Genomic DNA, 13,677 nt, shown 5'->3' on the forward strand with positions numbered 1-13,677 from the left:
CAATCCAGGTTTAGAGTACGTTTTCCCAGTTCTAATTCCTCAAAATCAATTTCAAACAATCACAAACAGAGCCTACCCTCTGAATGCAAAAATATGCATGTTGTTCCCGAGCTCTAGCCGTCAAATACAGAATCTATTCACAAAATAGCTACTTTTGCCCATTGTTTTCACAATATTTTCTTGTTGACCCTATCTGACAAGTGGCTTTTCAACTTATTCACACTAACCTGCTTGAGAGGCAGACTGCATTGCAGCGGGCAGCGCACTTGGTACCAGACCTCCTGATGGTAAAATGCCACCCAGATTTATACCTGCAGGGGCTATGGCACCAGTGTTGCACCCCAACATAGGGTTTGAACCACTCATCAGTGTCTGTGCTCCACTGTAGAAGAGGAAAGACAACACATCAAACCCAAGTGGTACAAGCAAATCTGAGTAACTAAAATTTTTGCCCTCTGTCTCATGACAAGTAAATTAATTGGTTGCTGTAAATAGTATTACGCATAAAGCATCAGGGCAGCTTAAAAAAATCGTTATGCCTAGAGTATAACAAATACCTATATGCCAAGAATATGGATTTCTCTTTTTTTCCCTTTGGTATAATCTATGGAAAACAAAACATAAGTGGTTCTTTTATTCTAGAAATACTGAAAAAAATCAACAGTCTTCAAGATGGTTGTACTAACAAAAAGTAAAGGAAGAGGTTTGTGTTGATCAACAGCGATCGACTGCTGAACACCTTGGATGAGTAATTTAAGTGCCTGATACTTGCACTGAAGCACACCTCCTGTGTCTTACACTGACCACCTTATATCGATCACAGAATTTCATTTAGTCTAAAAATCAGTTCACATTATACCACACAGTCTATTCTTGACAGCAGAATTTTTTTTAAACATGAAAATGAGTTTTAAGAATCACAGAATGTTTAACTTCAATGTTTGATTACAATGTCAGAAATGCCAGAAGAGATTTGTTGTTTTCTTGTATTTTACATACAGCCTTTCAGTCATAGGCATGTGAATATCAAATCTCTCCATTTTTCATTTAGTGGTCTGTATATGATACTCCATTTCCTCTCTGATTAATAAAAGTTTTGAAACTTAAAGAGCAAAACCACTTAAATGGAGGTTAAGCCTTATGAAATTAAACTACGTGCACGCAGAAAGCTGAAAGCACAATTTTCTTTCAAGACCTTCACAGTATTCTGATGGTGCCTTATATTTGAGAAATAAAAATAGTTTCTAGTGGTTCATCAGTTTATAATTACAAAGTGAATGATCTTTTTGCACTGCAGATCCTAAAAAATATCTATCTTACGGGATGCTGGACAGCCCTGTAGCACTCCCACCCTCCCCACCCCTCCATCCCAACAGCCAACCCACCCAGGATAAATTTAAGAAACCGTCATAACAAACAACTTACCACACAGAGCCCACTACATTGATGAAGTTAAGTCCTGCAGGGTTTGCCATGACCTGGGTGGAGGTTGTTCCTGTAGTAACGGATGTTACCATGGTGGAAAGAGGAATGGTCATTACAGGCAATGCCTGGCTCAGAGACATTTGCTGCTGAGCAAATGGGGTTAACAAAGTGGGCTGAGGGGTGAAGCCTGAATCTTGGGGAGTAGGGGTGGCAGAAGGGGTAATAGGAGTTGAGCTCTGAGCATCAGGAGGGTGTGGGGTCGATGAAGGGGTGTTGGTTGGAGTAGGAGTAGATGGTTTAGGAGTTCCAGACCCTGCTCATTGAGAAAAATAAAAAGTGCTAGTTTGTTATAAAAGGCCAGTCCTTTTTGTATAAGAAGGTTAATGGAATCTTATTCAGCACTGACTATTTGCTCTATTTTTTTAGACTGCAAGTGTTAATTTCTGCACAACACGAGTGTTGCAGCACACACTCATTGTTAAGGATGCAGTATAATCACACAGAAAACCCATTCTCCATGCTTAATTCCTTAAGCCATACACCAGTTTATCCTCCATTAAGTCCTTCCATAATTTATCATATATTAAGTCATAACTCCAATCAGAAATACTTAAACAATTCCTTAGTGACCATTTTAACCTAATTAATGTTTTGTCCTAAAATGTTAAACATATAATCTATATGCACTGCCTGCACAATAGCATCGTGTTAAAAACACATCATGGAAAACAACAGATTCAACAAAGAACATACACTATTTCAAAAATCACGGGGTTTATCTAAATTTCAGACAGCTAAACTCCCATTTGCCAAATTTTGATCAAGTAAAAATATATATATATTTAAGAACCAGAGGATAATACTGCATCTTTAAAAGTTACTGTGTAATTCCTTGTGCTTATATGTAGCGTGTACAGCTGTATTTGTTGTGGCTGCAGTAAGCACATTTTATCAGTAGAAAAACATAAAAACCCCCAAAAGCTTGAGGTGTTTTAATTTTTTTTTTTTAGCTTTCATGTCCTGCAGAAAGAAAGAATATATGTGAATGTCCAGCTGTTGTGACCAGAGCCTTAAAGTAACAACTGCGTGCATCAGATTTACACAGTTCATAGCACTAACATAAAACCAGAGTAAATGTTAGAAGAAAACTTTTATAAAAGTTTTCTTTTTTCTTTGTGCAAAACAAGAAGGCAGAAAAGTTACACCTTTTGAGCTATCCAGATTTTATATTATTTAATGCAAAAAGCGTATTATAATACTGTGGAGAATACTGGAATGTGCAGTATACAATTATTCATAAAAAACTGAAAAACTGTAGCTACGATTTCTCTTTGTACAAATCTGTTCACAAAATGTCTCAAGACGCATACATATTTTAAAAAATGTTTATGATCTATAGCTATGATTACAATGATCCTGTCAGCGTTGATGAAAATACTTAAACTAGGATGTCACTTAGTATTGAAATTTACATTTTAACACCTGAGAATATGGTGCTATCAGCAGCAGCATCACCACCACACTTGCAATCAGCAATGATTTGTAAAACAGTGTAGGAGTGTTTTAAAAAATCATCTTATCGTTTATTGTATCACCACCTTGGGACTGATCAGATTATATACATACATAGAGATACAACTGCACCAGCTCCTATAACATTTGAAAAACCAGATGCTTAAATTATGTAAAGGCAAACTGATCTAACATACTGTTTTTACACTGGAGGAAAAAAAAAAATCTACACTTTGGAATTTTATCTCATCACATTATCTACCAGCCTTTCATAAATGAGGAGATCATACTAATTGCATAAAATGTATTAGAACGTATACACAGAGGGTGCATACATATATACAGAAAAAACGAACACGGTTACAATAAACATAAAGTACATACAGTGAACAACAGACCTGCCTAAAGCTGCACAACTTATACAATTTAGGGTACACTGTACACTTAAGTTTCATCATTCCACAGGTTAAGGAGTTTATCTCAGGAAGCATTTATGCAAAAGCCTAAGATTTAATGGAGAATTTAGGTCGTGACTCACTTTGTGAAGAGCTCGCAGGAGACATGGCAGCTGGAGAGAGCATGCTAACTGCATTAAGATCCATAGATTGTTTCCGAGAAAGACCAGGAGGCTTAGAAGGAAGAGGAGGAGGAGTTGGGGATTTTAGATGGCCACTTGACTGTTGCGGACTAAAAATATTACCTAAAAAAAGCATAATTAAAGTACATTATTGTTCTCTGAGTACACGTTATCTCAAATATTAGGATACAATTTTGTGAACAATATAATCAGAAATGAACAATATGACACATTTTTCATATGGAAGGTCTTGATTTTTTTTTTAATTAAATATTTACTAAAGAGATATAATTTCATTTTACAACAGGCAGAACACATAGGAAGTCGATGCCAAAGTCAATAAATAATTACCTGAAGAGCTACTTCCTGAACTTGAAGGTAATTTGATGGGAGGAGGTCGGTGTTTTACACCTTTCCCCAATACTGAAGACTGAACAGAGCCTGATATACTTTCTGGCTGCTAGGAGGAAAGAGAAATTAACACTACCACAGCAATAATGTGAGCTTCCACATATTTGATAGAAAAGACAAATTAATTTGTATTAGACTTTGCAAAACAATGACAAAATTCCCCTCAAACACTTCAGATTATTTATTTATTATAAAAACATAGCCTATCACCTACTCTCCTTAGATGAAATGCTTACTATCAAGAAGCAACTTGAAAGTGACGGTAAAATTTAAACAGAGAAAAAAAAGTGATAAAAAATTAAGGAGTTTCTCTTTTCTCTGCAATTATGAAATCCTTCTTCGTAACTTTTCACAAATGCAAGAGAGATGCATTTTAAATAAAAGGATAACTTGGACAGACTTGGAAAAATTACATAATTTCATTCATTTACCATCTGTGTACATCTGCCACTTCCAATCAATAAGGATTCAGAGAACAGGAATTCCCTGATTCTGGGAGTAGGAATTTAAATACGTTCAGGAAAATCCCATTGACTTCAGTGGGATCTGAACTTAACCAACCTTTTTAGAGGAAAGGTGCTCCCTTTCTGTTTGTTCTTATAGCCTGCTTATCAGGTTGTTTGAACACAAATTAGCTTCAGCTAATCTAGTCTGCAGTTCTCAGTCACTCACAACAGACTCCTAAATCCGTAATTCAAATAGCTGACACTGTCAAAAGACTCCACAGTGAAACCCATTCACACTTATAACCTATATATTTTACCTATAAAGCAGATATCCCATAAATGAAAGTAATATCTAGATAAACATATAATTCAAAAAACTGCTGAAAGCAGAAAATGAGGGTCTCAATACACTGAATGGAATATTTCAGTGCTGGAGCCTAAATTCGATGTACATGGGCTAACATCCACCACTCTGCAGAATCAACCTGTTTGGATAGCTTATCTTCCACTGATTCTCAGTTATGAGACACTCCTACATGTTTCTAAGTGCTTGCTTATAAAAAAATAAATCTTTTAAGGAAAATTCTGAGGATTACCTTTCTCTTCTACTATTAAAAATTGCTTTCTTCACTCTGAAAATAAAGATTAATGCCTCATTTGAAAGAGGACTAGATCATTAAGCAGAGTAACCTTAGTAACTTTGGTCCAGCTTTTGGTGGGGGCTTGGACAGCTAGAGAAGATGACTTGACTCCTAGAAGTATCCTCCCGCCCGCCCTAGGTTATTCTATTATTTTAATTTATATTTATATATTTTTATACATGTAATATATATAAAATATATATACACACATGCACGTGCATGCATATGTCTGTATGTGCATATACACACACAGAAACACTCATACTCCTTTCTCTAACTGTTGGCCTCTGCATGCTTTCTTCTGTCTGCCACCAAGACCCACCTCTTTCAGAGCAACACTGTTGCAATTTAAAAGTAGGTGTTTAGGGGAAAGATGCAGCAAAGGAAATAGCACCACAGATACAGAATTCATTTACTAGCTGTAGCCTAAATAGAGTTCAGCACTAGAGTACTGAATCTGACCAACCAAGCCAGGAGCACCAAGTAAAACACATGTCCATGCCAACAGGCCTGAGAATTTGGGAATGCAGGAATTTCTACTGGATGTGTGCATACAAACATATGCACTTTAAAAGTTTTGGTGTTGTTTTTGGTTTGGGGTTTTGGTTTTGGGTTTTTTTTGTTTTCATCTTCAAACTAAAGAAAAAATAATTTTAATAATTTCTAATGGTAAAAGAGAAGAAGTTCAACTGCTACATCTGCTTCTGTGTTTACTGACTTGTAAAATAAAACTCATAGCTGCATTTTACTATACTGCTCTGTGAAAGGTTCATCTGAACAGGGGGAAACACTACAGCGAAACCTTGGCGCTAACTATACTAAACACGGCTAAAAAAAAGAAGAAAGAAAAGGCTAAAAGACACAACATTTGAGCAGTGAAAACGAAAGTGCTTTCCTCTAACTTTTCCAGTATACTCAATCTGAATGATTATGACAATAAAGCATTTAAAAATTCATCCAGAAATAAATTTTTAGGTTATTTTACTTTTAAATGCGGATAGGAAAAATTATTCTAATAATTCAATAATCAAGTGCAGATAAAAGACATGTATGGCTCAATAAACTCACTTCCATTTCCTTCCCTGGAGAAAGATGACTAAGATTGACTGATCCACCTGAATTATGAAACATTTTCACAGGACATTTTGCTTCATTTTGCACCAATTCCTGATACTGGTTCACCACTCTGAAACAAACAATGAGGGCATAAAAATATTAACAACTTTGAATTTCTAAAGTAGATATGTATATGTAAACACAGAACTGTATATGTTACATAGTAATTTATATTACACATAAGTATATATAAGTATTTATCTACATGAAATAGAGATGCAGATATAAAAATACACCTGTATCTTCACATATCTTTCTACTTTATGTTCCTGGGCTCTTTTCTTAAATTTATTCCATTTTAGCTTTTCTTTTAATCACTGCCTTTTTTTCTAATGCAAAATACAGTTTAAGAAACAAGTTTAAGAAACACTCCTTTTGAGGACTATGCAAAGCAGCAGCAGAACAGTTCCCTTCCCAAAAGCAACTGCAGTTCTTTGGGATGTCAGTCAGTGGGGATCCTGTTCCCTTCACATGGGTCCAGAATCTTCTATGAAGCTGTGTCCTCTGATTATGCTCCCTGCAGAACAGTCAATTCTCCTTTGAGATATATGTCAGATGAGGACTCTGGAAGCATGGGATGAATTAAGGGGTCCATACTGAATGTTCCTCCAAGAATCAGTTATCACATCAAAAGTGATCACTTCCTTCAGCACCAGGACAGCCAGATCTTATTCTATGAGGCTAACAAGCAGTGGCGTATCCAGGAATTTAAAGCATCAACATCAGGCAAACAGGTTTAAAATACTGCTCTACTAAATCACATGCTACACCTTTACTAATTTGAGAGAACTAAGTTGAGGGAACACTGTTTCACAAACATGAGCAGAATATACAAAGTGATCTCGCAGACTGGAAAAAAAAAAAAATCAAGCTGAGGACCTGTTGTCACATACTCTTGCAGAATGAACCTCAGCGAAACACTGATGGAATATTCCCGTTACGTTATACCTAAATGTGATGACCTACACTTTATTTTGATATAGCACTGATTCAACATGCTGCCGTGTAACTAATGCAGACATAAGTAAGAGCCGCAAGATACATGGCAGAGGAAAGGGTGCAGTGCACTTTTTTCAGCAATTGGGTTTTAGATTGCCTTAAAATTACAGTGGAATCCAAGTAACAAAGTGCCATGTACTCAAAACGGTGGTCCTGCCCTCCTTCCTCTTCTATGGCTGCTTCTTGTCCTAGTCTCTGAAATCCAGCTTATTCTGGTTGAAGGATTTTTGCAATCCAGTGGCAAACATGGTCAGGAAAGCAGTTCCAGTTACAACTAGACACCTGTATTACCATTGTTCTAGTTTTCACCCAACCAATCCCCAATTCACCTTACAGCACAAACAGCAAAAGCCTATCAGCACAACAGAGGCAGGAGAGAATATAAGCAAAGAGTTTGATGATCAAAATTATCTATCAAAACAAAGAATATTATTATTGATTTTTGACCAAATCAAGGACTCATCTCCCTGACAAGCACTCTGGGGGGAGGGAAGAGCTAAGGCATGTACATCACCTTGAAGTCTCCTATGAAGGCACAAAACCACAAGTGGCTTTGACAGGGATTGCTTTTTAAAGGTTCTGCGCTCATGTGCACAAAGTAACACAGGTACATGTAACGTGACGCCCACTGACAAACATTTGAAGAAATACTTATTTTGGTGCCTCAGTTATCCCAGAATTGCTACTCAATCATTCTACAACTAATACGTACTGGAAAACTGTTTTGTTACTTGCTTCCCTAGGAAAGTCGCATCAAGTAATGCACAACACCCAAAAGCAAGTTGTACTCATACAAGTCCTAGATTACACTTAAAGTTCAGATGTACAGTTTCCATGATTGCTAATCTACCATACAAAATGTCAAGATGAAACTCCTGCTAAGTGCTCTCAAAATGTTATTTCTTCCTGTGTAATCAAGAATAATTGCCCCAATAACTGTAACAACATGCCTGGAATTTAGGTAGTGGGACAAGCTGTACTCACATACTTGCTTTCCTCTACTCTTCCTTCCTTGTTAAATATAGAAACCGCACACTATATCCTACTTCTTGTTATAATGATTAATTCCTCTTATTTTCCTCATCTGTTCTGCATCTGTTTCCACAACCACAATATTAGCAGTCATAATGGCTAAAACGAACAAAATCCATTATTTGGCATGAAGCCAAATGGCTGTACATACTATATTAACTTACCTTTCAGCATCAGTCTTTGAGCCAATAAGGAACCTGAAATGTAAAACATATAATATGTTTTCAGTCATGAATTGGACTAAAGGAACATGTTTTTATAATCACAAAACTTCAAATAAAACTCAGTGCTGCTCTTTTTCAGACCTGCTGAAAACAGAAGAGATACTGTATCCATTTAACAGACAAGGTGTTATTTAGTACTTGAAATACAAACTTGGTTTCATAACTACATATACAATATACACACATGGTCTAATATGATCTCCTTTAAGAGTAAATTGCCAACAAAGCAAAAGGCAGAATATGGCAGTTTGTTATTTTACAATTTCAAAAAAGTAGAAGTGTGTAACTGCTGCAGCATTGCTACTGTAAAAAGTACAAGGGAAAAGTTATGTATAAATCAATGTATCAATCCACTCACACTGAAATATAAACTTCCGCGTCCTGTGGTTATGTCAAAAACAGCCCTACCTGTAATATTTTAACAGACATTTAGTTTCCATTGTTTAATTTCACTTACACAAATTCTGATTCCTCATGATTTTACAGAACTCTTAACTAAGCGTTTCTCTTTAGTGTAATACTTACAGCTTGTAAACTTCGTATTTCAGTGATTTTTTTTTAAACACTACAGACCTTTTCTGTTTCTCTAGCTCAAAAAAAAGCACTTTGTTTTCTTTTACAGCAGAACAATAAAAATGTCTTCTGCACCTTTTACTTCATATGACAGTTTCCTAATGAGGAAGTATCCAAATGCAACTAGTAATGTCTTAAAAGTCATGGACTACAGCCGTGATTTCAAAAAAAACCCAGGCACCTAACACCTATAAATTCTTTTAATTGCCAGCCTTATTATGCATCTGTAAGGTAGCACTACTGTTCCAGGAAGATCAATACTATGCATGTGTGCTGATTTTGAATGGGATAGAGTTAAATTTCTTCATAGTCTGCAGCTATGTTTTGGATTTGTGCTGAAAACAGTGTTGATAACACAGGGATGTTTTAGTTATTGCCGAGCAGCGCTTACCTAGCATCAAGGCTTTTTCTGCTTCTCACCCCACCCCAACAGCGAGTGGGCTGGGGGGTGCACAAGAAGCTGTGAGGGGGCACAGCTGGGTGGGACCACTGACCCAAACTGACCAAAGGGATACCCCACACCATAGGACATCATGCTCAGCATATAAAGCTGGGGGAAGAAGGAAGGGGGGGGACATTCGGAGTGATGGCATTTGTCTTCCCAAGTAACCATTATGTGTGACAGAGCCCTGCCTTCCTGGGGATGGCTGAACACCTGCCTGCCCATGGGAAGTAGTGAATGAATTCCTTGCTTTGCTTTGCTTGTGTGCGCAGCTTTTGCTTTCCCTGTTAAACTGCCTTTATCTCAACCCATGAGTTCTCTCACTTTTTACTCTTTTGATTTTCTCTCCCATCCCACCCGGGGGAGTGAGCAAGCGGCTGTGTGGTACTTAGTTGCCAGCTGGGGTTAAACCACAACAGTAGGGAAACTAACAGTAAATAGCTCAGTCTAGGAATTTTTATTCCTAGTATTTTTATCCCTGAGTATTAAGAAGTTTAAGACTTTAATAAAAAATAGCAATTACATACGAGACAATAAAAATAACTTCCATTAAAAGAACTAAAATTTGGTCAGGCTCACTGCTCCCTGCTTTACTGAAATTTATAGGGTCTATTCTGCTGCACAGTTCCCTCCATACAAAGAATCTGGTACACACAACAAAAAGAGCCAAGAATAGAGAATTATTTGTAGAACCACAGCTGACAAGAGCAGATTCAAAATGATTCAAAATGGAGCTTCTTAGGAACTTATATTTTTCTTCATAATTTATTTAGCCTAAATTTCTTTGCATAAGGGTAAACGATGTAATGAAGTCTTGTATTTTCACAGCATCAGGGAAATTTTGCCAAGCAAAATTATGAGTAACATGGAAAACAATTGCTAACAATGTCTCACGGTGTATCCACAATTTGAGTTGTTGGGGGTTTTTTTTGCCTTTTTTTTTTTTTTACAGTATCTCTAATGTAAAAGGACATGTAGGTTTAATATCAAAATATATTTAAGATACAATGGTTGCTTGAACACATTTTGCTTTGTTTTTTTTTCCTTACTAAAATTTAGGTTCATTAGCTGAATTTTTCAAACAAAACTCTTAAATCAGATTTCTAGCTCTAGAGTATTTTTGTGACTGTAAATAAGTAATGACTGTGTTCACCTATCAGATCATAGCACAGTTTAAAAGAACATGTAACTTACTGTGATGGACTTAATAGGTTGTCATTTTCCTCATCACCTTTGAGTGTCTGTATTTTACCATAGTACAAGGGATTGCCAAGAGTCTGAAAAATGGTCAGTTTTGTTTTTTGAAGCTGATTACCAACTTCACATTCAAACACATAATCATCTTTTATTTCCTGAAAAGAAAGAAAATAACCAAATAAATCTTAAACAAGTGCTAACAGAAACAGCTACTAAAATACGCCAATCCAGTAAGAAATGCTCTATAAGAAGGGGTCCATTATCTAACATGAAAGTGATTTGAGAAGTGATGAAGGAAAAAGAGTTAAATCATCTCTCAAAAATATGAAGCTATTCCAAACCCTAAACAATCATGTAAGATATGGAAAGACAGACTAGGTAAACATACATAGAAAGTTTTATATAAATTACGACAATGCAAAAATTGTTCGGAGTAAAACGTTGGAGATGAAGATTCAGTTCTGTGGGAAAGTATTACTTTTTACTAATATGAAATGACAAAGACATCATATAGATACTGTTAACGAAGATTAATTCTTTGTCATTTCAGAGATAAAACATTATGAATTGATTTATGGATAATTGTATTAAATGACAACTTCTTAACAAATCATGTAGTTTTTGCCAAAAATCTTCAGCTTCAACCTAAACATTGCAGGAAGAGCTTTCTGTAAGAAGTATATACTATTACTTAATCTCTTTCCAAATTTAACATCTTGATCTTAACAGCAGCTCTTTTCCATCAACCTTTGAGCATCTGAATGAAGAAAGTAATTTGTTGAGCAGAGTACTGCTCTCTGTAACTTATTACACTTTCTTTACTACACAGCAACATCACACATTACTTGGGAGATTAAAGTTGCTCTTCCTTTTATTTCTGGAAGACATGAGGAAATTACAAGACCGATCACATGCATGCTGCACTGTATGTAATTACAAGTACCTGTGGTAATCCTTCTGTGTCTATATAACACATGGAAGTTTAATCAAATTGGGGGAGGGAAGACTATTCCCACATTACTTAGATTTTGTTGAAATAAGAGGCATTTTAACTAGAGACAGAGAAGTTTGGCCAAAGGTCTAAACTACTCACATGGGCTGGCCAGACGGTTGGTTGTGAGTCATCAGGCTTGATAGACTTTTCCACTTTGGCATATTTTTCCACCTTGAAAATGGAGATATTAGAAAAAAGAACAATAGTCATACTGGGCCAGAGTTAAAGTCAATCTAGCACAGTTTCTTGTTTTTAACAGCGGCTAACATGCTAGTCTTTAACAGTGAGTGCAAGAAACAGACAAAGATAGCTTGGTACTTTGTACATTGTCCTCCCTTTGTGTTACACATTCAGAAAAAGTGAACTGGAGAACCTTCAGAACTTTACATTTATTCTGTTACACCATATTTGCTATGTTAAACTTAATGAAAGTGTGAAACATGGCTTAAGACTACCGATTGAAATCACTGCCTGCAATGGGGAATCGTTAAAAAAAATTTCACGATACCAGTAACTCCTGAAGTGTCTGATTAGGTCAGGTACAACACAGTAGAAGTGCAAAGAAAGAGAAGGTTTGTACAAACTTGCAGCATCATTTCACGTGTGATGCACACTCTTGCCAGCCCTATTAAGTCCAAAGCTACAATCTTGTCTGGTCTACTGAGTCCCTTCCTGTATGCTAGTAGTATATATTTTTGCAGTGCCAGAAACCAAGAATGTGAATGTCCCCGAGAGAAGAATGCACACAGAGTGATCAGAAGAATTCCCAACTAGAACTCTCATAAAAAAATTAAACTATTGAAAACATTGTATCCCATAGCATCATAACATGTCAAAAAAGAGGAATTTCTACAAAGCTAAATGACTCATTTTTAAATAATTTCCTTACCTCATTTCTTCTTCTATTTTTTATATTATCAGAAGGCTTCAAATAGACATGCTCACTGAACCCACAGATGAACAATACTAAGGGTCTGTTTCCACTGTTTATCTCATCCAAACTGTCATGTTACAATTGCAGTGTATTCTCGTGTGGTTTAGCTTGTGTTTATACCTTACAGTATAGAAAAATCATTTTAAACATCGAAGTCACTCCCACTTCTTAAAGGTCATTCTTTGATACTGGGTACTCCTTAGTCACTTCATACAATACAACATTCAACACAATTGCTAATAATTGCTAGTGGCAACAACTGGACTTACATCCACTTCAGAAGGTGCAGTCAAATAGCAAGGGTTCTGTTTCCACATATCTACGCACTGGAAGATGAAAAAGCAGTATTAGTGTATTAAATGTTTTATATAAATAATTAGAAGTATACCCGCCTATGTCTCAGAACGCTTACATTTCCAGCTTTAGAAATTTTGAGGTCATACTGCTGGGCTCCTTTCCTCTCCTTTCTTTTCTGTAAGTAGTCAAGTAGTCTGAGCTGAGGTGGAGTTGAATAGTGAGCTACTTCCTGCTGTCTGTTCAGAGATGACCGTGAGTACCTTTTGAAGCACCTATGGTGAAATGACAGATAAGCTTGTAAAACCATCAAAATGAAATTTTCCACTGCCTGTGTACAAACACAAAAATATGCAGGGAAATGCTACTTACACTGAGACTAAACAACAAGTTTTGAAATACTAATTTAAAATTGCTATTCTGGATTACACTGTACAACTCAAACTCTTGATTTCATATTTTTTAAAAATACTAGTATTCTCTTCACGTTTCAGCACTAAGAATGGGGTTATTTTTGAAATGCATAATTGCAGTACATTGTCAAAATGATTAACTAACTGAAAAGTTGCCAAGCTTCAATATTTCTATATTACCATAGATTTCGGTTCTGTCGCAAGTTCTGTGTACTGCTTACATAACTATAAAGCTATAAACATAGTAACTATCCTCCATTCTTTGTCTCATGCCAAACCCATTGATACATTAATGCTGTTCTGGACATTCATTTAACACCTCTCCCTATTTTTCTAGGGGAAAGTTTGTTGCCCACCAAGCTCTCATTTTAAGGACAGCTTGATCAATTTCACTATTTATATTTTTTTTAGACATTACCACTGGTTGTACAGTGGTACCCTTGATTT

General features: G+C 36.2%; 1 protein-coding gene across 23 annotated transcripts in view; it reads right to left on the reverse strand.

Annotated features, from left to right (window-relative positions):
• SUPT20H (SPT20 homolog, SAGA complex component) overlaps positions 1–13,677 on the reverse strand; it is a 35,844-nt gene that overhangs the window by 7,979 nt on the left and 14,188 nt on the right. For 7 of the 23 annotated variants that reach the window (XM_075085627.1, XM_075085611.1, XM_075085583.1 and 4 more), the window contains 10 exons: positions 12,936–13,092; positions 12,793–12,849; positions 11,689–11,760; positions 10,593–10,750; positions 8,324–8,356; positions 6,081–6,198; positions 3,866–3,974; positions 3,476–3,637; positions 1,426–1,495; positions 228–382 (listed from right to left, as the gene is read on the reverse strand). In XM_075085627.1, the coding sequence (XP_074941728.1) occupies positions 228–382; positions 1,426–1,495; positions 3,476–3,637; positions 3,866–3,974; positions 6,081–6,198; positions 8,324–8,356; positions 10,593–10,750; positions 11,689–11,760; positions 12,793–12,849; positions 12,936–13,092 (1,091 nt within the window). Of the gene's footprint in view, positions 1–227; positions 383–1,425; positions 1,739–3,475; positions 3,638–3,865; positions 3,975–6,080; positions 6,199–8,323; positions 8,357–10,592; positions 10,751–11,688; positions 11,761–12,792; positions 12,850–12,935; positions 13,093–13,677 lie in introns of all 23 variants that reach the window. The other 16 variants (XM_075085536.1, XM_075085511.1, XM_075085475.1 and 13 more) reach the window with 3 other exon arrangements.

The sequence above is a fragment of the Phalacrocorax aristotelis genome, chromosome 1 (assembly GCF_949628215.1).
Source record: "Phalacrocorax aristotelis chromosome 1, bGulAri2.1, whole genome shotgun sequence".
In the NCBI taxonomy this organism is placed as follows: domain Eukaryota; kingdom Metazoa; phylum Chordata; class Aves; order Suliformes; family Phalacrocoracidae; genus Phalacrocorax; species Phalacrocorax aristotelis.